Here is a 27,885-nt window from a genome sequence, read left to right as displayed (position 1 = left end):
GTAGCCAGGTGGGAAGGAGCAACAGTGCGTAGCACACGCTTCTTGATTAGACCGGGGTTCGAGCCCGTCATCACCAAATACGGAGAATGCGGAAAGGTCAGGGAATGACCACCGCATATTCCCGGAGCAATATGGCCTTAGTTGCTAATGCTCCTAAAAACCAAACAACAAACAACCTGTTAGTTTGACTTCTGTTGTAGAGAAATTAATGGAGTCACTGTTTTAAGAACAATGCAATGCAGATCCAATCTAGATAGGAATGCAGTTAGCCATAGCATGGATTTGTTAATGAGCAGTCTTGTCTGACCAATCTGATTGGATGCTGTGACATAGTAGCAAAAGAACCAGATGCAAACATCATATACTTAGATTTCAGAAAAGCTTTTGGTACTGTTTCACAAAAATGACTGGTTTAACAAATTGGAGCACTGTGGAATTAGGGACAAGTTACTGCTATGGATAAAAGATGGTTGACTGGGAGAATACCAAATTTGCCTACACATCATGCCGCTCAAGGGATATCTTTGATCAGTTCTTGTACTGTATGTCTCTTGAATACAGTGATGGTGGCAGTAATGTGAATAAAGTCATTGCTCCTAGAAACAAATGACGAAGTCAACTTCAGTGTTGTCATGTTGGCAAAGGACCTAATCTGTTAGGATCATTTACAAGGCAGAAATAACCTGGATATATGTCCATCTCTTTCTACACAGGAAGAGAGTTCTATCAGTTAGGGCATATTAGTATGCTAGAACAGTAAACCCTAGCCTGGCTCCTTCTGTCTGGGATGGTAACTAGGTGAGCACATATTCTGTAACCAGTTAGGGTAAGTGGCTAGTGAAAAACACACACCACAACACTACTCTACATGACATTTACAGCACTATGCTGATTGGACTGCAGTGTAGTGTCCATGTAATGCAATGCAATGCAGAGTTATTATAATCATAGTTTGGCTGGGGCCACCAACACAAAAAAAAAAAAAAAAAAAATTTCCTACATACATTATACATACCATAATGAAACTCAACATGACATTTTTGACCTTTTTTTTTTTTTTTTGTGTGTGTGTGTGAGAGAGACACCATTTTTCTTTTAGCCCCATAATATCACTATCAGTTGTCCTAACCAGGAGTTCACTTATTTCATTGGCAACACTCCTTACATTACTGTAAACACAGTTAAGACTATGTTTCTACAACTTGAAGTTCTACCACTTCAAGTTAAGACTTGAAGTGGTAGAACTCTTGTTTAGTCTCCAGAGCTAAGCTCCAAAAAACCCTCCCCCCATCATGCAGTATGATTGATGTCTTTTGAAGTTATGATGGACATCATGGCAAGATCCAATCTTCCTTACATTTCAAGTGTACAGTTCTAAAACATTGTTCGCAGGCTAGCCACTTAGTTTACACCAGACCAGATAGTGACTGGAGGCGCCTCCGTGGCCAGGTGGGAAGGAGTAGCAGTGCATAGCACACGCTTCTTGATTAGACCGGGGTTCGAGCCCATCACCACCAAATACGGAGGATGCGGAAAGGTCAGGGAATGACCACCGCATATCCCGGAGCAATATGGCCTTAGTTGCTAATGCTCCTAAAAACCAAAAATAATATAACATAGTGACTGGAGAGAGTCCGAGTGGTGTGTATGTGGGGGGAATTGTTGAGGCCACGTTATGTCAGGTAGCTGGGTATATCCTTACCATATCCAAAAATTTCGTTACTTCGTACAGCATGATCCCCCCTCAAACCTTTCTTAATACTGAATACGCCATGTAAATTTCCTTTTTTAATTTATGGAAAACTTTACTTCCACACTACTGCATTTGCCATGACTTGGGGCACTACCACCACTGGGTTAAGTCAGTTCTGTTCAATATCTTAATTAATCAGCTTTTTTTATCCCAAAGCACAAAAGGTTTTAGAACCTGAAGCACTTAGTACCATGCATGGGTTGGAGGCTTGGACCCTAAAACCTTAGCTGTTTGAAACAACCTATGAAGTTTTGGTAAATTGGGAGTACTGGGTTATGGGCTTTGTATCTTCTAGTATGTTTCAGTAAAATTAAGATTTGGTGTTTGAATGCAGTCAGTAGCTATTTAAAAGAAATACAATGTTGAGAGGTAAGAGGAAAACTCAATTTTTTTTTGATGCAGTGGGAGCAATATTTGTGATTTGCTTATGCCAAGAGACACAAGTCAGGGTGATCCAAATAGAGGTATGCACATAGGATCAGGAGACTTGTTTTTGAGTTTTAATCCTTCTAAAATTTGAGTTTTAGAAGGATTAAAGTTAAATAAGATTTCTATGCCCTATACAAAATTGGTGGTAGATATATGAGATGTTAAGGCTGTTTGTGGAGGGCAAAGTTTCTCAAACTAGAAGGGAATATATGGAGAGTGCCATCATCAGCAAAACTGTGGATAGAATTTCCAGTCGGTGGAAGGAGGTAGTTAACATATAAGAGGTAAAAGAGTGGGAGAAAGAACTGAACCTTGGGGAACACCAGCATGAGAAGTTATAAGACAGAGTGGAGAAGTTAGAAGACAGAATGCTTACTGTTGATGACATCTACTGTCACCCACAATAAGCATTCTGAGAGAAAGGTGGATGCCAGTTGCTAAAAATAGTCTTTGGGCTATAAGATGGTGCTTGTTTAAAAGACCTTTATGCCAAACATGATAAAAATTTTAGAAATGTGATGAGTGACTGGTTGAGTTTCACCAAACTTTTCCATTGCATTTTTCCAAAGATGAGTAACATAAGCCATTGTATCATTAGTGGATTGACTGACAGAACCCATACTGACAGTCATTGATCAGATGGATAGTATACCTTCATTTTTATAAAGTCATTTAATTAGGATAATCCTTCAATCAATAAATAGTTACTCAACTTTATATATTAACAAGTATATATTTTCTTAATTTTAGCTCCTCTTGCCTGAAGCAGGGTTTCTTAGCAGACCCGAAACAGCCTATGAGGTTTTAGTAATTTGGAAGTACTGGATCACGTGCTTTGTACCCTCTAGTATGTTTTGGTAAAATTAAAATTTTGAATTTTGTTAAAATGTGGTTTAAGTGTCTCCTTGTTTAAAATAAATAAAAATTAAGTCATTCATTGGCTTTCCTGCCAATCACTTGGGAAATCTTGATGAGTGAAAGTTATACTTAATTTATATTTCATAACTGACTGTCAGGGGAGAAGACGAAGGCCTTGAGAAGTTATTGGAATCTTCTGTTACACACTTCATTTTATTCATACTGTATTTAATTTATTTAATTTTACAAATTTTTCACCCTTTGAATGCACTAGTTTCAGAGTAGACAAGATAAATGTCTTTTATTGGCACATTCCAAGATATTTTTTCAAAATTAATGTGATATAATATAAAATATACATTTGTGATTCCATTGCCCTTCATCTCCATATTTAAAAAATATTTTTTATCTCATTGACTTTGAAGTAGCATCAGCTTAAGGATTCTGAATTAATATGAGTATTTCATTTTTTTTTTTTGGTTCTAGACCATTGAAGAAGCACTGAAAGATGAAAGCTTGTTTCTTCAAAGAAAATATCCTGCTCTTGCTACTAGAAATGGAACTGCATATTTGGCTAAGACATTGAACAGGGTAAATATATAAACTCCATTAATATTTAGTATTAGTAATGGCCATATTGGTGTGCAAGGAAGCCTAAGGCTTATGCTGCACCAGACAAAAAAAAAAAAAAGAGTAAAATAATAATAATAAAAAAATTAATGAAATAAATAAATAATAAAAGAAAAGGAGGTAGACAACCTATGCATTTCCCTCCTCCCATAGGTAACATCCAGCTGACTGGAGAATTTCCCCAAACTGTCTACTACGCACTTATACCAATAATTTATAACTCGCTGGATAACATAAAACTTCCTGCAGTCTAGTCTAAACATCTCTCCCGCAACTTTAATTTATAGCCCCTTATTCTGTAATCATTTATAACTGAAAATTTCATCCTCATTCATTTTACTTTTGGCTTCTCAGAGCCTTAAACACCACAATCAAGTCTCCTAATATATTTAGTTTCCAAGCTGTGCATCCCATATATTCAAATTCTTTCCTCATATGAACATCCTTTTACTGATCTCACCAGGCGAGTTACCTGTCTTTGGACCTTTCAAGAAGCTCAATGTCTTTTTTTAGGTGTGATCTCCTTACTTGGACACAGTATTCCAAGTGTGGTCTAATAATAGCCTTATATAATGGGATTATGACATCCTTATCTCTACTAGCAAATGTTCAATAAATCATCAATAGGAGACCAGAGCCTTAAACACCACAATCAAGTCTCCTCTAAGATATCTAGTTTCCAAGCTGTGCATCCCATATATTCAAATTCTTTCCTCATATGAACATCCTTTTACTGATCTCACCAGGCAAGTTACCTGTCTTTGGACCTTTCAAGAAGCTCAATGTCTTTTTTTTAGGTGTGGTCTCCTTACTTGAACACAGTATTCCAAGTGTGGTCTAACAATAGCCTTATATAATGGGATTATGACATCCTTATCTCTACTAGCAAATGTTCGATAAATCATCAATAGGAGACCATGGGCCTTCCTTGAAACCTGTCTACAATGCTCGGAGAACTTCATGTCTGACCGTATTGTTTGATGTACTGACCCAGGTCCCTTTCTTCCACTACGGACTTTAGTTCAACTCCACCAAGTGTATAAGTTATTTTGGGGTTATTGTTCCCCAGATGTAAGACCTTGCATTTTGCTGGATTAAAGCATAGCTGCCACTTTTCAACCATCAACCACTTATCAACCATCCCTGAAGTCTGTCTAGGTCACTCTGAACAAGCTCTGCTTGGCGTTGATCATTAACTACTCTACCAATCTCAACGTCATCTGCAAATTTAGACATCACAATCTCTATCCCTTCACCGATGTCATTTAAGAAAATCAAAAACAACAGTGCTCCCAATACTGATCCTTGGGGAACCCCACTTCCTACATTAACCCAATCTGAGGAATAACCATTTATCACAACCTTCCTCCTGCCCTGAAGCCATCCTGATATTCATGTAAGGAATTTCCCGGTGATTCCAATCTGTTTCAGCTTATAAAGTAACCACTCATGTGGGACTGAGTCAAATGCTGAAATCTAAATAAGCAATGTTGAAATTATCCCCTAAATCCAGCTCTTGAGTGACCCTGTCAAAATAGCTAACCAGATTTGTTACACATAATATTCCCTTTACAAAACCATGCTGCGTATTCTTCAGAATTCCATTTCTATCTAAAGAATCGTGAATTCCACCCTTGATCATTGTCTCCATGATTTTCCATACTACTGAAGTTAGACTAACCAGTCGGTAATTTTCCACTATACTCTTAGAACCCCCCTTATGTATTGGAGATACATTGGCACTTTTCTAATCTGATGGAATCTCTCTCTCTCCTGAGTCCAGTGATACTCTCATAATTAGCCTCAATGGTTCAATGTTTATTAGTATTGAGATGGCAGAATGATGTGAGGAAGCAAAGCTTATATAACATTTGTTGCATTGCTACTTATGTATTGGAGATACATTGGCACTTTTCTAATCTGATGGAATCTCTCTCTCTCCTGAGTCCAGTGATACTCTCATAATTAGCCTCAATGGTTCAATGTTCATTAGTATTAGTATTGAGATGGCAGAATGATGTGAGGAAGAAGCAAAGCTTATATAACATTTGTTGCATTGTGCTACTTGTATGTATAATGTATATATTATGTAGTTTTTTTTAAATGTAATATACTGTGCTATGAAACATATTGAGGCATTTTTTAAGTGCATTTTATGTAATTGTTGCTTATACAAATATTATTCAAGGTAATTCGTGAAAATGTGCATTGAATGCCTATATTTTTGATGTATCATTGGCATTAAATATGAGTATGTCGCATTTTAGGGCAAAAGCCTCAAGTTGCGTAGTGAGTTAACATGCTTACAAGTTAGTGCAAATGCATCAGATCTGATCGCAACTAACTACTACATAGTTATAAGTTTGGCATCATTATGTATATCTCATATTGTAAATACAGGCTGACCTCAATTAACGCGATTAATTCATCCCACAAGCCCATCGTGCAAAACGGAAACGTGTTAATCAATATAATAATCAATAGGAAAAATTATAATTGCTCCTTGAACTTCAGGAATGTCCATAAAGAATTTTAAAAATACCTTTTAAATAACTTTTTAACTGTATACCATGTAAAAGATAATGAAAATAATTATGGAATTAAATGTTTATTGAATAAAACAGTGGTTCCCAAACTGTGCACTGTGGAATATTTTAAAATTTCGAGGGAAACACAGTGATACTTGACATCTGTCGGACACTGCGTGAACTACTAGCTCGAGGTAGTTCACAGTTTCAACATTTCTTATTAAGTTGTTTGGACCTAACTACTTAATAAATGGAACTGTTAGGCATTTATTTTTGGTCTAGATGCGCTGTGAAAGAATTACTGAGACTCTAAGGGTGCCGTGAACCGAGAAAGTTTGGGAACCTCTGACATAAAATACACAATGAAGAAACAATTTGTTACGGAAATATTTGAACAGAGTCGTTTAAACAGCGTTGACTTTCTCTTTTCATCAATCAATTTCTGATAGCCGACAATAGTCTTCTCTGGGCCCTGGCGAAATAAATATTGCAGAGAACCTCAAACCTTTTGTTTTAGGTTAGAACATTTCTCGTGGTAACATTTTCATCTGGCTCATCTAAAAATTAGAATTTTTAAATGCAAGTCTTCATTGACTTTACTAGCAGGAGACAAACAAGTAACATGTCTTCTTCCGATGGTTGATGGAACACACTGAGGCTGGCAGCAGGCAAACGTTTGTTTATTGCCCGTCTGATGCACCATAAGCTTAACGCGTGATTCAAATCTTTTTCAGCTATCACATTAAAAAAAAAAAAAAAAAGGTCGTGCAGTAACTGAAAATTTGCATCGTGTAAAGTGAAACGTGCTATTATTTTTTAAAATAGCGGTAACTGAAAAACACGTTAATCAAACTCACGTTATGCAAGGCCGGGCTGTACCTTCACAATGAGTTGCCATGATATTGCAATATCTCAAATAAGAAGAGCGGATGCCGCCACCCAGACGACACCATTTCGGAGCTGATTGGCTCCTCTTCGGTGGGTGCGCAGGCACCCTGGTGTTGCAATAATGGCAAGGAAGTTGTGAAGTATAACTCCACAATGAGAGATGCCTGATGGTGTAGTAATTTGAATTACGTTGCATTTTAGGACAAAAGCCCCAAGTTGCGTAGTGAGTTAACATGCTTACAAGTTAGTGCAAATGCATCAGATCCAGAGGCTCACATCTGGTGAGTATGGGCTTGGCACACCCAGGGTCCTGAGCTGGATATGATCATTCTTCTCTTTCTTGGTGATTCCCTTCTACTTCTCTCTCTCTCAGGGTAATTTGGAATTATTTATTTTATTTTATTTTTTTTGCCTAGTGAAGCATAAGCCTCAGGCTTCCTTGCACCATATGGCTAATAATAATAATAAATAATCTGCTTGCAGCTAACTACTAAATAGTTATAATATTGGCAGCATTATGTATATCTCATATTGTGAATATCTTCACAACGAGTTGCCATGATATTGCTATACCTCAAATAAGTAACTATTCACCATAGGAGAAGACTATTGTTACTTATTCTCAGTGGATGCCACCACCCAGACGGCTCTGTTTCAGAGCTGATTGGCTCCTCTGCGACGTAATTCAAATTACCACACACCATCAGGCATCTCTTATATTGTAGAGTTATACTTTGCAACTGCCTTTCCATCATTGCACCACCAGGGTGCCTGCCCACCCAACAAAGAGGAGCCAATCAGCTTTGAAATGCTGCCGTCTGGGTGGTGGCATCCACTGAGAATAAGTAACAATAGTCTTCTCCTATGGTGAAGAGCTACTTATTCAAGTAGTGCAATATCATGACAACTCTTTGTGAAGCTGTTCACAATATGAGCTATATATAATGATGCCAATCTTATAACTATTTAGTAGTTAGTTGCAAGCAGAACTGGTGCATTTGCACCAACTTGTAAGCATGTTAACTCACTATGCAACTCGAGGCTTTTGCTCTAATATGCGACGTAATTCAAATTACTACACACCATCGGGCATCTCTCATATTGTGGAGTTATACTTCACAACTGCCTTGCCATCATTGCAACACCAGGGTGCCTGCCGACCCGCTGAAGAGGAAGCAATCAGCTCCGAAACGGTGCCGTCTGGGTGGTGAAATCCGCTGAGAATAAGTAACAATAGTCTTCTCCTGTGGCGAAGAGTTACTTATTCGAGGTAGTGCAATATCATGGCAACTTGTTGTGAAGGTATTCACAATATGAGATATAAATAATGATGCCAATCGTATAACTATTTAGTAGTTAGCTGCAAGCAGATCTGATGCATTTGCACTAACTTGTAAGCATAAATATAAGTACCTAAGACATTGGAGTTTATTATTATAAGCAATATCATATTGAATATGTTCTTGCTTAAAGGGAGTTAGTTATCCTTGTGTATCCAAGACTATTTGCCTCCAATAATTGAAGTTTAACATAACTGCAGCCAGTGCTTCTTGAGGAATCTCCTCCACAGCACTTTTTTTTTCCTTCAACTTTTTGTGTCGACTCTTGAATGCATGGGAGTGAATATAGAAATAATATTTTCACAAGATGAGGCAAGACCATATATGGCAAATGTGATTCCTCATTTTCTAACGGAATATTTTAATGATGTTGTCATCTCTAATCAGTATCTTGGACAGTATGGAAATAATTGGCCATCGTACTCACTGGATCTGAATTCCTGTGATTATTTCCTATGAGGATTCCTCTCAAACAAACTACAGGAGTAATTCACATACCATTTAACAACCAAAAGGTGAAATCACAACTGCTGTGGAGGCATCCCTTAAGGAATCCTGGCTTCAATTATGGTAAATTTCATTTGACTGTAAATGATCTTGGATGCACAGAATCACATATTGAATATGTTTTTTCTTGAAAATTAAACTCCTTTGTCTTTTTTACGTGTTTAATGACACTTCAAACTAGCACATCAAATACATCAAAAAATATAGAACACTCAAAACCTTGTGTTTTTTTGATGATTCAGTAGATGGCATTGCAGTTATGCAGAGATATAAATGAAGCTGCAGAAGGTAGAGGTATCATTTACAATTGACATGCCATGAAACTTAACAAATCACAGGGAAGGACTTATTTTGCCATAGATTTTTGAACTTCTCCATATTCTGAATGTATCAATCCATGACTTTGCATGCTGTTCCAAAATTGAACATCAACCAGGCACTGCATATATCTTAAAATTATGCCAAAAAATTTTAGAAAATCACCCAAGAGTTTCAGAAATATATATGGGCAGTTGCCAGTCATGTACTATTGCTGAGCATTGCAACAACAGGAATTCCACAGAGAAGCTGCTGCCCACAAATCTTTCATTCTGAAAGTAAATGCACAGTAGTAGATGCAGTGGTAACATGCTCAGAGTATATGGCCTTTTGAAAAGTTGAGAAAAATTTTCTGCAGTGGAGATCTTAATATACACTGGTTTCAGCTGTTTTAGCATTAGTATTAGTAGAGGCATACGATGCACGAAAGCAAGCTTATGCAGCATCAGCCAAAAAAAAAAAAAACTCCCATTTCAACCCTCCATTCGTTCCAAATGCCTGTCCAGCTCAGCCTTAAATTTATTTAGGCTATCAACTTCCTAACAAAAGATGGAAGTATGTTCCACCAATCAACCACCTGCTGGTTAAAGGCAAATTTCCGCACATCTATTCTACAACTGTGTTTCCTCAATTTGAATCGATGCCCCTCAGGTTCTTAATCTCAGCAAGAGGAATTCAGCATTAAGCTTGCTCAACCCATTCAAGGCTTTATACACCTCAATCAGATCACCTTGCAGGTGCCTACTATCCAGGCACTGCAATTTGCAGAACTTAAGCCTTTCTTGGTAAGAGCACCCCTTTGTTTCCCTCACCAATCTTGTTGCCCTTCTTTGTAATCATTCTAGCAACTCTACATCATGGCATGGGTAATTATAGACTGTTAGTCTAACTTCTGTTCCAGGGAAAATAATGGAGTCACTGGTTAAGGAAGTGATGCAGGATCATCTAGACAAGACTGCAGTTATAGTTCAGACACAGAATTGGTTTGTTAAGGGGAAAATCTTGTCTGACAAATTTGATTGGATACTATGATGTGGTCACAAAGGAATTGGATGAAAAGAATAATTTTGATATCATATACTTGGATTTTAGGAAAGCTTTCGATACTGTGGCACATGGAAGACTGCTGTAAAAATTGGAGCAGTATGGCATTAAGGGCAAGTTGCTACAATGGATAAAAGGATGGTTGAGTGGGAGAAGACAGAGTGTGGTTACCAATGGACTAATGTTATTCTCTTCATGGACTAGTGTTATTAATGTAGTCCCCCAGGGTTCGGTGTTGGGCCCATTGTTCTTTTCGGTATTTATTAATGATATTGATGAAGGTGTATCTGGGTTAATGCCTAAGTTCGCAGTGATATGAAGGTTGGCAGGATTGTTAATGACAATAATGATAGCACGCTACTGCAACAGGATCTGGAAAAGTTGAGCAGATGGGCTGACAGGTGGAAACTGAAGTTTAACATTGACAAATGTAAAGTACTGCATATGGGAAGCAGTAACCCCAGAGTAACATATCAACTGTGTGGTACTACACTGACAGTGGTAGAGAGTTAAAAGGACCTGGAGATAATTGTGCAGGCGGATATGAAGTTTTCTGAGCAGTGTAGATGGTCTGCAAGAGTAGCTCATGGTATCTTGTCAATGATATACGGAAATTTTGCTAGCAGGGATAAGGAGGTGATTGTCCCCTTGCAATGGTCAGGCCACACCTTGAGTACTGTATACAGGCCTGGAGGCCTCATTTTAAGAAAGATGTAGAGCTTCTGGAACAAGTACAGAGAAGGGCAATGAGATTGGTGAGGGTAACAAAGGGTTGGTGTTACCAAGCAAAACTTCAGTTCTACAAATTACAGCTTCTGGAAACTAGGCACCTTCTAGGTGATCTAATTAAGGTGTATAATACCTTGAATGGATTGAGCAAGCTCAGTGCTAATGGGATTCTTCCTCTTGGTTAGATTACTCTCCTGAGGTGGCATACATTCAAATTTAGGAAAGACAATTGTAGAATAGATGTGCAGAAATTCGCCTTTAGCCAGGGGTTGATAGACAAACATTTGGAGGGAATGGATGAATGAAATGGGAAGAGTGGATTTTTTTGGCTGATACTATATAAGCTTGCTTTCTTGCATCATATGCCCTGCTAACGTTCCATGGTTGGGTGGATTCGCGATTTGTACAGAGTGAAAAGCAGTTTAGAAGAAAAGTAACAACAAGAGCAAAAGAGAAAACCCAGTTTTTTATATGCAGAGGAAGCAATATTTGTAATGTGCTCATGCCAAGAGAGATTGGAAGTCAGGGTAGGGTAATTCCCAATAGAGTTACATGATCTTGCTTAGAAATAAGTGCCATCAAAGATAAGCATCGGAACAGAACAATCCTTTTTTGTGAGATATAACAGGACTGAGTTTTAGGATTGAAATAAACTAAGTTATCTTTGCTCCACTGGAGGGTTTTGGAGATCAGCATTTAAGGAATTGGTAGTAGATATTTGAGAAGTTGAAGCTGTTTTTTCAGAGAAAGGTTTCTCAAATTGGAAGTTGGAATGCAAGTACTATCATCAGCAAAACTTTGGATTGGATTTCTGGTCAATGGAAGAAGTCCATTAATATACAGAAGGAAAAGAGTGAAAGAAAGAACTGAACCTTGTGGAACACAAGCATTGATGGAGAAGTTAGAAGACAGATAGCCATCTATCATCACCTGCAGTAAGTGTTTAGAGAGAAAACTGGATACCCAATTCCAAAAAACAGTTTACAAACCATCAGATGGAAGCTTATTTAGAAGTCCTTTATGCCAAGCATGAACAAAAGCCTTTGAAATGTCAAGAGCAACTGCTTGAGTTTCAGTAGACTTTTCAAGTTGAATTTGCCCATAGATGGGTAACATAAGCCAGAATATTGTTGGCAGATAATTGATTTTTCCATTACTTTATAAAGAGTAAGTGCAATGGGGTGATAATTGGATGGTAGGGATTTGTCACCCTTTTTAGGAACTGGCTGGATATGAGAAAATTTCCAAGCAGAAGGAAAAACACCTTTGGAATAAAGTGAAAAAACGTGTCACAGGAGGCATTGAATGGTAGGAGGTGGTTTACCAAGATCATCAATACACAAGTTATAAGAAAAGCAGGATGCTCGGAAGTCAACTTTATCTTTGGCTGAAGTGGCAATAGAACCATCTGGTTTTGACAGAGGTGGAAAAAGAGATGGGCAAAAGTTGTGGCCAATAGTTTTGGCAAGAGACCATAAAGCTCAGCTACCATTTGGACAAGACGCAAGTTTTCTGCTCTTAGCCGATTCAAAATGTAGTTTGGGCTGATTAATAACTGCTTTACAATTGTTGCAAGCTTTGGTTTTGGGCAGAAAATGAACCTGGAGATTTAGATTCAAGCCAGTTGTGATATGCAACATTGTTATCTTGAACAGCTTAGCACTTTTATTGGAAACCAAGGTTATAAGGATGAGATTTTAAGGTGGAGTGTGGAATAAAGGATCCCATCCCTACAAGAATAGTTTCACTGACATGATCTGAGCAAACGTTGACATCAGAAGATTTGAAACAGTAATCCATCTAAGGAAAAAAAGAAGGGCTCCATTGAAGAAGTGGCCATCAAGTTGTACTGTGAGGTGCCTAGAGGATCACTCACCTCGACCTTGTACTTGGGTTGTTTGTGTGAAAAAGACCAAGTGGGTTGTTGACTGTGCTATTAGGATTGTCTGGTATTCTGGCAGTTATGAACAATCTGTGCGAGGTCATTATAATTGCAAAAGCCTGAGCATCTCAAATAGCTGGGTCCGTGTGACTAGAAAACAGAAGCCATCTGGAGTTGTAAATGTTAAAATCACCAAGGAAAATTACCTCGCTGATAGGAAAGTTGGACTGAATAAAGTCAAGTTTCAAAGAGTTCCAAGTTATTAGTAGAGCTGTGAGATTGATAGAGGCAACAGGTGGACTTGACAGAATATGGTGGAGAGATTTTTAGCCAGAGAAGATTGAAAAGAGTAGATTCGAGATTACTAAGTCTCTGATAGGGAATATCACAGCAAATATATGTTCAAGTACCACCTTTGAAACAAATGGAATCATGAGCAAATAATTTCAACAACTGAGGTGAGCAGTGTTTTTCTGACAGATTCCAAATAATTGGGAATCTGTCAGAAAAAGTACATGGGGTTTGGCAGACTGTAAGTGGAAATGGACATCATTGAGATTGGAACTGAGACCACATGTATTTTGTGAAATGAACAAGGAAGTGTTTGCGAGGTTTAGGTCTTTTCACAACAAGTTTGTTCTATTAATTTCACATTTCTTGATGTATTAAGTAGTAAGTAAAGGTGGGGAGGACATGCTGTATGAAGTAATGAAATATTTGGATATGGCATACACATAAATATACCCAACTCCTTGACATAATGTGGCCTCGACAATGCCCTCCACATGCACGCTACTCGGACTGCCTCCATTCACTTTCTGGCAGAGTAAGGGCAGCTAGATTTTACACTAGCTGATCTGGAATCCCCCCTCCAAGAGAGTTACCATTCGGTTCGGTCCAGTGGACTAATTAGTAGCCAGCCTATGAACACTGTTTTAAAGCTTTAATTTTGAAATGTAAGGAAGATTGGATGTGCATCATAACCATAAAAGACACCAGTCATACTGTATGGTGGAAGAGATGGGTTCCACTATGTCAAGCCTCCAATAAGCAAAGTGTTGGTATTGCACCGATTGATGAGAATCATCTACCACCTAGTATTGACTGGTAACAGATGGGCAGCATTCCTTTGTGTGGTGTGGGTGGTCACCTTCAGTATTACTGGGTACTGTATTTCAGGACTTGCACATGTGGATTATACCCAGGATTACTAACAGTCTCACCATCGGGAAGGTGCAAGCAGAGGATTTGACTGTCACAGACTGGCTGGACTTTTCCGAAATTGGGTCTACTTGACTTTGTTTGTCACCCAAATATCAGTTCCATCAGTACTTTAGATTCCCATGTACCAAGTCAAGCATGACATAACTGAGAGAATGTCTGTGATAGCTTCAGTGTCTGTAACAGCCTCAAGGGTATATCAAATGTTAATGGTATTTTATCTGTACTGCCAGTTTGGCCAAGTATTTTGTTTATTTCCTAACATTAATTATAAATTTTTGAAATTGTAGGATTTTGGTTTTCATACTGTTCTGGCAATTTCTGGATCCTTCTTGTCCCAGGGGCTTACATCTGGTGAGTATGGGCTTGGCACACCCAGGGTCCTGAGCTGGATATCATCATTCTTCTCTTTCTTGGTGATTCCTCTCTCTCTCTCTCTCTCTCTCTCTCTCTCTCTCTCTCTCTCTCTCTCTCTCTCTCTCTCTCAGGGTAACTTGGAATTTTTTTTTTTTTTTTTTTTTTTTGGCTGGTGCAGCATAAGCCTCAGGCTTCCTTGCACTATATGGCTAATAATAATAATAATAATAATTTCCTCGTAGACTAAGCCATTTCGCTTCATAAATCTGTAACATCAACTCCCTTTGCCATTGTATTGTTTTTTGCCTGAACCATGCCCATGATTCTTGCTATTTTTCATGGTTGAAGGCCCTCCATATAGCTGTGAGAGGTCCTACCATTAATCATAATGCTGGGACCCATATACTATTAAGGATTCCAAAATATCCTATTACGAAGGCTGTTATTTTACATCATTATGAGAGATGGCGGGTTAACAACAGGGTCAGCATTCGCCACACCATTCCCTGGAGTCTGACAGTTCAGTATTTCATTGTTACCCTTCCCTCTTTTCCTTCTTTTTGCCACACACAATCCGCACCTGTTATTGTTAATGCATGTGCAAGGCTATGCATAATATAAGGACTTGTTATCATGTATCTTGTTTAAGTTGATAAAGAGGCTCATCACCTTGAAAGCTTCTTCATGCTTATTTTATCACCTATTTTCATGTATGTTTTATCTTTGTCTTTATATTAATAATTTTCTTTTATTGTCTTTATATTAATAATTTTCTTTTATTGTCTTTATATTAATAATTTTTCTTCTGTTATTTATTGGCTATATATAATTTTGGTTTAAATTTGTATACAGTGTATTTATTTTATGTTTTATTTTATATATCAGCATCCGTGTACTTAATTTATTTTTAATAAACTTTACTTTTTTGGCTGTTGCAACAGTAGAAGCAATATTTATTTCATTGACTATTCTTGGCACCCAATGCTTCTTCTCTAACATTGAATGAGTTCTTTCACATTTAGGTGGCAGTGAACATGTTAAGGAATTGCATAATTTTTTAGAAGAACATTTGAGAAAATGCAGCTTCTTGTTTGCAAACTTGTGGTGATAATATGCAAATACTATATTTTAATATAAATGAAAATCATTTAAAAAATTAATGAAATTCTTAAATGCTAAATTCTCTTTAAAATATATATTAAGATTTTAGAATGAAAATATCAAACATTATTTATTTCTAGCTTCTTATGCATCATATTCGAGATTGCTTACCAGATTTAAAAACAAGAGTAAATGTCATGGTTTCACAGTTTCAGAGTCTATTGAATTCTTATGGTGAAGCTGTAGAAGACCAGGTAAATTGTCTTTATCAGTATTTCCAATGTTTTTTTTTTTTTTTTTATTTTTATTTTTTAGTACATACTTGATTTTGTATTTTTTTTTTCCTACATACTTGTTTTTCTTGTGTGGTATTATTTTATTATAATACTAATTATAACCTCTCCTAAAATTATTGAGAAATACTGTAATAAAATTACAATTACTAAAATTATTGAGAAATACTGTACTAAAAATATTATTATTAATAACCTAGTTGAATTTTTTGAGAAAATGAAAATTTATTTTATTATGTTGATAAATAAATTTTCAGATAGGGATAGCAACTGTAAAAGAAATTGAATAAATATAATCAAATTTTTTATAGTTGTTATTCAGTTGATAAATAAATTTTCAGATAGGGATAGCAATTGTAACAGAAATTGAATAAATATAATCACATTTTTTATAGTTGTCGTTCAGAACTGTTATCTGAAGTAGTGAAATGCCAAGGACAAGTTGTTGTAATGTGGTACATGTTGCTTGCAACATCAGAAAAATGCTTTTTTACCCATTTTCTGATTGATACTAGTACTGCTACATTTTCTGAACTAATACTAATTTGGAAATCAGAAGTATCACCAGGTGTTATAGAAAGGAAGTGCACAAAAAACATACAGAAAATTAATTTAACTAACTCTGAAGAGGAGGAATATGGAAATAAAATCTAAAGAAGTATTATCAAATAAGTAAAATTGTGGAAAAGATTATCTGAATTCTGGAGCGAGAGAGAGGGGGGGCTTGAAGTAGACTTGGATAGCTGAACTGGTGAGGTGCAACTGTTTTTATAAGGTCAGTTTGTAGTTCAAGAGAGGGGAGTGATCAATCAGTATTAACCTGTAACCCCTATTAGAAGTTAATCCTGTTTGATCAAGATTTTCTGAATTCTGGAGCGAGAGAGAGAGAGAGAGAGAGGGGGGGCTTGAAGTAGACTTGGATAGCTGAACTGGTGGGGTGCAACTGTTTTTATAAGGTCAGTTTGTAGTTCAAGAGAGGGGAGTGATCAATCAGTATTAACCTGTAACCCCTATTAGAAGTTAATCCTGTAGACCCCTCTCTTGAACTACAAATTAACCTTATAAAAGCAGCCATTTCTCACCAGTTCAGCTATCTCAGTCTAAAAGTAGGCTTTATGCTCTCTCTCTCTCTCTCTCTCTCTCTCTCTCTCTCTCTCTCTCTCTCTCCAGACTTCAGGTAAGCCTTTCCACAACCTTTCTTATTAATAATCCTTCTTTAGATTTTACTTCCAACCCCCCCCCCCCCTCAGAGGTAACTTACCTTAATTTCCCATATGTTTTTTGTGCACCTTCTTTCTATAACACCAGGGTGGTCCTTGTGGCTGGAAGACAATTTCTTATAAAATATTCTTTGTAATCTTGTGAACAATTTAATTTAAAGTAATTTATCTTAACTTAATCAACATAATTCAATCCTGTTGTAACCCTACAATTGCTAATTTTATTTCTTTCATGTTTTAACTTCAGCTGTAGGCCTGATGTGGGGTTCAGTTGAAACTCGAAACATCAAAGTATGAAGTGTAAATTGATGCAATTCACTTCAATAAATATTTAAAACTCTGTCATGTGGGATACAGTACATAGATGAAAGAGAATGGAATCAGTGATTTTATTCTCTTTTATCTATGTACTTGTACTTTAAATATGCACATGCTGATATGAAAGGGAATTTGATTAATAAAACTACTGACATTAACTGTTTTTGAAATCTTGTACAGTGAGTTGTTTCAATTTCTGCTGTAATACATGGAAAAATGTAATATTGAAAATCAAAAAATATTTTGTTGCTATGGGAAATTGACTTGCAAATACTTGGTTCATTGATATGTAGTAGTACTGTGTGCTGATTTATCTCAACAATCTCCAACATTAAAGGTTTGATTATTTTTCATTTAATTTCATCCTTAAAAATTTTGGATAAAATGAAAGCTCAGTGCAAGCATAAAAAGTGAAACAGAAAGGTTGTTACATTTAGAAGTGAAAACAAATGAATGCTAGTGTGAGTGGACTGTTGAAGTCTGAAATCAGGCAGTTGGACTTTGCTTGCACAACTGTGCAAACAGGTCTTAAATAAAATTCCTGAATCAGTGTTAAAATTAAAAGTACAACCCATCACAATCAACAATTATAAGAAAATTTGCACCGACTTTTGATCAAATGGAAAGATATGATTTTTTGGATTCAAGGCCAAATACGATGTCCTGTGCCTTTAAACCTTGCTACCATTTATGCTAAGACTGTTAGTCTTTTTTGAGATGATGAAAGACCAGCGTCGAAAGGATAAAAATGTCAGTGCCAAAGATAAAAATGTCAGTGCAAGTAAGGGATGGTTTATGTTTTTCAAAACTGTCTATAGCTTGCTTAATATCACGGTGAAAGAAAAGCTGCTAGTAGTGATAAATAGGCAGCTAAAGACTTTCCCAAGACATTGGCAGAAATTGTTGAAGAGGGAGGCTACTGTTCCAGTCAAGTCTTCAATGCTGATGAAATTGGGCTTCTTTTGAAGAAGACCTACATCACCAATGAAGAAAAATCACTGCTTGGTTCAAATGCTGCAGGTAATTTCAGTTTGATATGCTTGTTTGCTTATCATGATAAAAACTTGAGAGTTCTCAAAAATTATGTTAAAGAGAGGCATTATGTTATCTGGAAATCCAGTCTAAGAGTGGGGATAATTAGAGCCCATTTTGAGGACTGCATCGAAGACTTTTTTGCCAGATGTTTGGAGCTATTGTCAGCAGACTAACCTGCCATTTCAAGCATTGTTACTCTGGAAAATGCTCCTCGACCTTGATACCTTGCTGATACGGACCCTAATGTCAAGGTTTTGTTCTTTTCTCCCAACAAAATATCACTGCTGCAGCCCATGGAACAACCCTTACCATTTCATCGATTCCTTCATTCCAAGTGTTTTTTTTTTTTTTTTTTATGTAAACCCCAAACAAGAGAGGTATTAGAACCTATAGTACTTAGTACGGTGCTTGGGTTGAAGTTTGAGAAGACAAAAAAAGATATTTGATAAGAAGATATTGGACTTGAACTTCTGTAGACTGTAATTTTCAGGAAATACGTATGAAGGAAGGTTGTAAGTGTAAGTGTGTTTAGGGTCAAGCGGCACCAGGGGTTTCCCCCATCTCCGCGTAGTTTACATTGTGGTGTGTTACAGTACGCTGTAAATGCCAGAGATTTAAAAATGTGTGGGTCTTGGATCGTTTAGTGTCGTGTACCGTTGTTCTTCTGGTCGTTTAGCCGCTAAACCCCAATTGGGGCCCAACGTTGCCCCACTTACGCCCCGTGGAGGCAGACCAGGAACCCAGTAGCTTATATGCACTCTGGCAGGTCCTGCCACCTAATTTCCTGAGATTTCGGTGGCTAGGACCTAAAAAAAAAAAAAAAAAAAAAAAAAAAACGGGGGCACTTAAGTTTAGAAAATCCAGAAGGGGTTAATGTGGTTCAGTTTTCAGTTTAGAAATCGTTAATTTTGATTAGTTATGTGGGGTTTACACTGCCGTATTAGTCAGAGTAGGGGGAAGAGACTGAAGACTGGGGGGAAAGACAGAAGTATGGGGTCGATAGGGAAGGCAACCCCAGATGGTCAGTAAGGCATGCCCATGCCTCACCAGGCGAAATATGTGGAGTGGTAGGAGAGGGAGGAAACAGGAAGACCATTTCCTCCTCCCCCCTGCCAGGGATAGGGGAAAAAAAAAGGTACCAGGCAAGGGAGCTGGTAGAGATCGCCATTTGGCTACATAGCAGTGAGGCTGCATCAGTCGTAGTGTAGTCATAAGTCCGGTAGTAGAGTCACTCGTGGGACAGTGTCCCGTCCAAGTTGAATGTCTTTGTTTTGGTTCTCTATCTTCATTCAGTATATTTGTCAGTTTCATTTAGGTCTCATATTTGTTGGTACATAGGCAGGGTTTCTTGGTAGACAGATAGTAGCTTCCACATAATTTTCATTCTGGGGTGTGTCCTAAAGGATGTTTTTTTTTTTTTTTTTTGTTATCTGGCTGGTCGCCTTTCACTCATGGTGTATTGCATATAGGGTTCTCCTTCTTGAGAAGAGTTCTTGAGCGAAGTTGGTCAGGGCTCTGTATTCCTCCTCTGAATCCAATAGGTGAAACTCTTGCCCTCTGGGGAGGTATCTTATACTCGTGATTAGAATGCACCTGAGATCCTCGTATTGCGGACAGTCGTACATGAGGTGTTCCCAGGTTTCGATCTCTCCACATGTACAGCATGGGTCCTCTACAAGGGCGAAGTACATTAACTTTGCGTTAAAGGGGCCGTGTCCAGTTAGCAAGTATGTTGTTTGCAACCCCGGAAAGAACCAAGTAGGCGATTTTGGATAGATTTTTTCAAGTTGCGGTAAGAACTTGTGGGTGATTGCTCCTTTGGTTGTTTCTGCCCACCTGTCCTGCCACACCTGCAGCAGGTGAGACTGAAGCCGGATCTTTTCTGCCTTATGGTTGTTTGTTGGGTCTATTGTAAATTCCAAGAAAGTGGTGGTTATTCCCTTAGATAAGTAGTAGAGGAGTCCTGTTCTTGCGATTTCAAGATCAAGTGGAAGTACTGCTGCTATCACCTGAAGCGCTGGGTTACTCACCGTTCTGCAGGCGCGGGTAGTAGTGAGGAGGATGGTGCGTTGAATTGCATCCAGGGTTCTTTTATTTACGACCAAGGCAGTTTTGTCATACCAGATTGCTGAAGCGTATGTAATTATTGGGAGGAAGGTTGTCTTGTAGTATAAGGCTAGGGTACGTTTTTTGAGACCCCAGTCTCGCCTTGTGACCCTAGCTACCATGGCAGAGTAGTTTCTGATCTTTTGTCTTAGGAATTTGAGATGTGGTTGGAAGGATAAGTTATTGTCTAGTATGACACCCAGGTGTTTTAGTTGACTAGCAAACTTGATAGTTGTCCCATCAATCTTAATCTGGGGTGGTCGTCTCAGTTGCAGGGTTCCTTTGAGCAGCGCCGACAATGTCTTTGTCGGTGAAATTGTTAAAAAATTCTTCTTGGCCCACTGTTGGAGTATCTGCAGGGCTTGATTAGCTAGGATTTCCAACTGGGCTCTGGAGTTTGCTTGCACTGTCAAAATCAGGTCATCTGCGAAGGCCTGCACCCCCACTGCGCCTAGGTCCATTCTCAAGAACTCATCAAATACCAAGTTCCAGAGAAGTGGGCCCAATACAGACCCCTGTGGACATCCTCTGTGTACTGTTCTTGCGATCTTTTTGTATGGAGTGTTTATTTCAATTTTTCTTTGTGAGAGATAGGTTTCTATGACTTTATAGAGGTTGATGGGTACTTTAGCTTTCCTGAGTCTGCCCAAGACGCTCGGCCACCAGAGTGAGTCGAACGCCCCGGCAAAATCAATCGCTATTACGAGGAAATATTTGTTGTCACATTCTTTGACTTTGTTAGTTAGGTTTCTGAGGGCTTCTGTTGTGGAGGATCCCGGTTTAAATCCAAACTGATTCCCAGCTAGGAGGCCAGCTGCTTCGTAGTGTTGAAGGATTCGTTTGTGCAGTAGCCTTTCAAATAATTTGCTAACTACTGAAAGAAGTGCGATGGGCCTGTAGGATTTCGGGCACTCTGATGAATAAACGAGGAAGATGAAAAGTTGGATCTGTGATTTTGAAGTTGGACAGTAAATGGATGTTCGCTGGTGCCAGCACGTGTTCGGACTGTTTTGAAAGAGAGAGCGGGAATTATAGTAGCCAATTCAGAAGAACAGTGCCCGTGGAAGTATCTGTAGAAAAGGCATGCAGCAGAAACACTACGTCTATGAGACAGCGAGTGGAGAGACTCTGTTAGAGATGAATCATTAATTAACCTAACTGCCTTCTGAATGGAATCAAGAAGCCTGAGAATGGTTTTGGGGGCACCACCCCACATGTGGGAATAATATTCCATGGCAGGGCGGATTTGCGATTTATACAGAGTGAGCAGCTGTTTGGAAGAAAAGTAACGGTGAGAGCGAAAGAGAAAACCAAGTTTTTTAGATGCAGAGGAAGCAATATTTGTAATGTGCTTGTGCCAAGAGAGATTAGAAGTCAGGGTAATCCCAAAAGAAATATATTTTGCCTAGAAATCGGAGTGTCACTAAAGATAAGCATAGGAGCAGAAGAATCCTTTTTGTGAGATATAAGACAAGACTGAGTTTTAGAAGGGTTGAAATCAACTAAGTTGTTTTTGCCCCACTGCAGAATTACCCGAAGATCGGTATTTAAGGAATTCGTAGCAGATTTTCGAGAAGTTGACGCTGATTGAGCAGGACAGGGTTTCTCAAAATGGAAAGTGGAATGCAATGTGCTATCATCGGCAAAACTATGAATAGGATTTCCAGTCAATGGAAGAAGGTCATTAATTTACAAGAGGAAAAGAGTGGGTGAAAGAACTGAACCTTGGGGGTCACCGACATTAGTGGAGAAATTAGAAGAGAGAGAACCATCTACCATCACCCACAGTGGGCGATCAGAGAGAAAACTGGATAACCAATTACTAAAAACAGTTGGCAAACCATAAGATGGAAGCTTGTTTAGAAGACCTTTATGCCAAACACGATCGAAAGCCTTTGAGATATCAAGAGCAGCTACTTGTGTTTCACCTAACCTTTCCATTGAATTAGTTCATAAATGGGTAACATAAGCCAGAATATCACCAGTGGATTAACACTGACGGAATCCATACTGGCGATCGTTGAACAGACAGAAGGTTTCTAGGTAGTTTAAGAGTTGGCAGTTAATTGATTTCTCCATTACTTTAGAAAGAATAGAAGTAATTGCAATGGGACGATAATTGGATGGGAGGGATTTGTCACTATTTTTAGGAACTGGCTGGATATGAGCAAATTTCCAAGCAGAAGGAAAAACACCTTTGGAATAAGAAAGTGAAAAAAGGCGGCAAAGAATAGGAGTAAGTTCAGGAGTACAGGTTTTGAGAACAAGTGGAGAAATACCATCGGTCCTGGAGCTCTCTTAGCATCAAGATTCGTCAAGATCCTTCTGACATCCTTTTGACAGAAGACCACAGGAGGCATTGAATGGAGCGTGTTGGAAATGGTGGGAGGTGTTTTACCAAGATCATTAATACATGAGTTGGAAGAAAAAAGGGATGCTAGCAGTTCAGCTTTATTCTTGGCTGAAGTGACAACAGAACCATCTGGTTTGGACAGAGATGGGCAAAAGTTGCGGCCAATAGCTTTGGCAAGAGAGAGAATGCTCGGCTACCATTAGGGCAAGAAGGAAGTTTTCTACTCTTAGCCTGTTCAAACTCTAGTTTGGACTGATTAATAACTGCTTTACAATTGTTGCGAGCTTTGGTGTATACAGAAAATGAAACTGAAGAATTAGATACAAGCCAATTACGATATGCAACATTCTTCTCTTGAACAGCCTTAGCACATTTATTGGAAAACCAAGGTTTAGAAAAAGGACGAGATTTTAAAGTGGAGTGTTGGATAAAGGATTACATTCCTGCAAGAATAATTTCACTGACACGATCTGAGCAAACGTTGACATCAGAAGTTTTGAAACAGTAATCCGACCAAGGAAAAGAAGAAAAGAAATCTTGCAGGTCACCCCATTTTGCATTCTTGTAATGCCAAACAACACGAGGTTGGGAATAGCCATGAGATAAAGGCTCCACTGGAGAAGAGACAATCACCAAGTTGTGATCTGAAGTGTCTAAAGGACCCTTCACTTCGACCTTAGAAGGGTTGTTTGTAAGAAGAAGATCAAGCATGTTGGCTGTATGATTAGGATTATCTGGTATTCTTGTAGGTAAATGAACAATCTGTGCAAGGTCATTAGTAATTGCAAAAGCCTCGGCATCTAGACCAGCTGTGTCGGTGTGACTAGAAAACGGAAGCCAGCTGGAGTTGTAAACATTAAAATCACCAAGGAAAATTACCTCACTGTTAGGAAAGTTGGACTGGAGAAATTCAATTTGCAAAGAGAGGAAATCATACAGCTCCAAGTGATTAGTGGAGTTGGGAGAACGGTAGAGACAACAGATGAATTTGACACAATGAGGTAGAGAGATTTTAAGCCAGAGAAGATTAAAGAGAGGAGATTCCAAATTCCCAAGTCTCTGACAGGGAATATCAGAACGGACATATGCACAAGCACCACTTTTGAGGCGAAAGGAATCATACAGCGAATAATTTGGGCATCTCAGATGAGCAGTAGTTGAATCAACCAGTAACTGAGATTTTGTCAGAAAAAATACATGGGGTTTGGCAGATTGCAAGTGGAAATGGACATCGTTGAGATTAGAATTGAGGCCACGTATATTTGTGAAATGAATTAGGAAGTGCTTGGGAGGTTTAGATCTTTTCACAGATAAGCTTGCTCTGTTAGTTTGACAATTCATGGTGTATTCAATAGTAAGAAAAAGTGGGTGCGACATGCTGTATGAAGTAATGAAATTTTTGGATATGGCGTACGCATGGTAAGAATATACCCAGATCCTTGACATAATGTGGCCTCGACAATGCTCCCCGCATACACACACACTACTCGGACTCCCTCCAGTCACTATCTGGCAGAGTAGAGGTAGCAAGATTATACACTAGCTGATCCAGAAGCCTCCTAGAGAGTTTCCAATAGGTTCAGTCCAGTGTACTAACTATCGGCTGGCCTGTGAACACCGTTTTAGAGCTGTACGCTCGAAAAGTAAGGAATATTGGATCTCGCCACGATGTTCATCATAACCTCAAAAGTCATCAATCATACTGCATGATGGAAGAGATAGGGAAGGGTTGACCGGAACTTAGCTGTAGAGTCTAAACATGGGTTCCACCACTTCAAGCCTCCAATAAGCAAAGTGGTGGTATTGCACTGGTTGATGAGAGTCATCTACCACCTAGTACTGCCTGGTAACAGAGAGAGGTGGCATTCCTCCATGTGGTGTGGGGGCCACACCTTGACCCCTGCTTACGTTGGTTCACATCTGGGTGGTCACCCACCATGTACTTGTGCATGCATTTGTCTAGTTCTGTCTTGAATCTATTTAAGCTATTAACTTCCACAATAGATAGAAGTTTGTTCCAGCAATCAACTACCCGCTGGCTAAAAGCAAATTTCTGCACATCTATTCTACAACTGTCTTTCCTCAGTTTGAATCTATGCCCGCTCAGGTTTGTAATCTGAGCATGAGGAAGAATCCCATCAGCATTGAGCCTGCTCAATCCATTCAAGGCCTTATGCACATGAATAAAATTGCCTTGTAGGTGTCTAGTCTCCAGAAGCTGCAATCTGCAGAACTTAAACTTTTCTTTGTAATTGCACCCCTTTGTTCCCTTCTCTGTACTTGTTCTAGTAACTCTACATCCTTCCTAAAATGAGGCTTCTAGACCTGTACCGAGTATTCAAGGTTTGGCCTGGCCATTGCCTTATACAAGGGGATAATTGCCTCCTTAACCTGCTTGCAAAATTCCTGTATATCATTAACAAGACCCCATGACCTACTCTGGCAGCCTGTCTGCACTGCTCAGAAAACTTCATATCTGACTGCACAATCACCCCCAGGTCTCTTTCATTCTCCACTTTTCTGAGTAACTGCCCAATTGGTACATTTCTCGGGGTTACTGCTACCTATATGCAGTACTTTGCATTTATCAATGTTAAACTTCAGTTGTCACTTCTCAGCCCATCTGCCCAACTTTTCCAGATCCTATTGCAGCAGCATACCATCATTACTGTTTTTAACAACTCTGCCAACCTTTTGTATCATCTGCAAACTTTGACATTAAGCTTGATATACCTTTATCAATATCACTGATAAATATACAAAACAAGAGGGCCCAACACCGAACCCTGAGGGACACCACTAATAACATTAGTCCATGTAGAGCAGTATCCATTGATTGCCACTCTCTGTCTTCTCCCCCTCAACCGTCCTTTTATCCATTTTAGCAACTTGCCCTTAATGCCATATTGCACCAATTTTTACAGTAGTCTTCCATGTGCAACAGTATCAAAAGCTTTCCTGAAATTTAAGTATATGATATCAAAATTATTTTTTTCCTTCCAGTTCCTTTGTGACCACATCATAGTATCCAATCAAATTGGTCAGACAAGTCATCCAATTAACAAACCCATGCTGTGTCTGAATTATTGCTGCTGTCTACTCTGTATGATCCTGCAATGCTTCTTTAACCAGTGACACCATTATTTTCCCTGCAACAAAAGTCAAACTAACGGGTCTGTAATCACTCGTGTCATCCTTTGATCCCTGCATTGTGAATTGGAGATACATTTGCACATCTCCAGTCCGTGGGGACTTCACCCGAGTCCAAAGATGCTCTCATAATTATGGCTAAGGATTTCCTTACTTCCTTTGCCACCTCCTTTAATATAACTGGATAGATCCCATCTACCCCTGGTGCCTTTCTTATGTTTAACTTCAACAATTTCTCCTCCACTTTGCTCTCGGTTATTACAAAGTCATTTAACTCCCTGTTAGAATTTGATAAACATCTGGCCCTCTCCTCCTTGAATAACTCCTCATGTGTGAATGTAGATTCAAAATACTCATTTAGTGTGGCAGCTATCTGAGAAAGGTCATCTACAGTCAAACCATTAATATCAAGTGTACCAATCTGATTCATCCCCTTCCTTTTAAAATTTATATAAGTAAAGAAGTCTTTGCTGTTTTTCTTTGCATTCTTTGCCAAAGATTTCTCATAATCTTCCTTTGTTTGCTTAACCTCCTTTGCGTCTTGATTACAGACTTGCTTGTATCTACCACAGGCTTCTGTGTCACCTGACAATTTATGTGCATCCCAAGCATTTTTCTTCTCTGCCACAAGTATCTTTAGATCATCTGACCTCCATTTGGGCCTAAACCTAGAACAGTATTTCTTAGTTGGAACAAAAAACCTAGTAGCTTCCAAAATTACTTCCTTGAATGCTTCCCATTTAGAATTTGCTCTTGGTAACATCATCAGTTGATCCCACTGTATAAAGCTTAAAAAATCTCTGAGACCACTATAGTCACCTTTACGGAAGCAAAAACCCTGCCCTTTATCCCTGAATGTAGTTACATCTTTAAGTAAATCCCACATCAGTACACTGTGATCACTGCCACCTAATGGTTCCTTTATCTATAAATTCTTAATGCATGAATAATACTGCTGATAATCAGATCAAGAGTGTTACTCCCTTTTGTTGCCTCTCTAACATGCTGCTATAGAAAACAATCATCCAATAAATCTACAAAAGCCTTGCTAGTGTGCGAGTGACCAACTCAAAAGTTCCAGTCTGTATCTGGGAAGCTAAAATCCCCCATTATAAGACACTGATTTATTGGCTCACTCTATATTTCTCTATACAATTGTTTGTTGTACTCATCAAAGTCATTAGGCCTATAACACACTCCTACTCTCAACTTTGCTTTCTCAGTGTTTATGTCACACTGAACTGACTCAACATTGCACTGTCCATCTGTGTTAACTGAATGCACTTCCTTAGATTTTGTGTGTTTCTTAACTAACAGCATAACCCCTCCTCCCTTCCTATTCTGTCTATCCTTTCTGTACACATTGTACTCCCCGAATTCCACTTCTGCATTCCATATATCTGTGTGTGACACTACATCTCTGATAACCCAACAATATCCACCTTGGATGTCTTAACCAGGACTTCAAATTCATCATTTTTTTTTTTTTTTTTTTTTTTTTTTGCTATACTCCTAGCATTGGTGTTCATGCAAGTATATGTGCACCTGTTCTTACTCTAACTCAGCCCATGTATTTACTTGTTTCAATACTCCCAGCAGTTCCTGAAATCCACAGCAACTTGCTTTCTGGGCTGCTGCTCATTCGAATAGAAGCAGTTCAAGAATCATTTCCACCTCTGCCTGTGGCTGCTATTAATCTATTAGTCTGTGAATCCCCCCCAAGCTAGCAGTTTTCTGACCCACTTAACATTGCCTCAATAGCACCTGCAAATATTCTTGCACCCTTTCTATTTAAGTGTACCCATCCCTATAGATGCAATCTCTT

General features: G+C 38.5%; 1 protein-coding gene across 1 annotated transcript in view; it reads left to right on the top strand.

Moving 5' to 3' along the window:
- The window catches only part of Drp1 (dynamin related protein 1), a 217,632-nt gene that overhangs the window by 107,325 nt on the left and 82,422 nt on the right, over positions 1-27,885 (top strand). Inside the window, exons 7-8 of the mRNA XM_090368989.1 lie at positions 3,527-3,631; positions 15,726-15,839. Of these exons, the coding sequence (XP_090225115.1) occupies positions 3,527-3,631; positions 15,726-15,839 (219 nt within the window). The remainder of the gene's footprint in view (positions 1-3,526; positions 3,632-15,725; positions 15,840-27,885) is intronic.

This window comes from Mastigoproctus giganteus, chromosome 2 (genome assembly GCF_048544385.1).
Source record: "Mastigoproctus giganteus isolate SK-2022 chromosome 2, ASM4854438v1, whole genome shotgun sequence".
Classification (NCBI taxonomy): Eukaryota; Metazoa; Arthropoda; class Arachnida; order Uropygi; family Thelyphonidae; genus Mastigoproctus; species Mastigoproctus giganteus.
The sequence above is the reverse complement of the archived record's forward strand: the minus strand, read 5'-3'. Positions and strand labels throughout refer to the sequence as shown.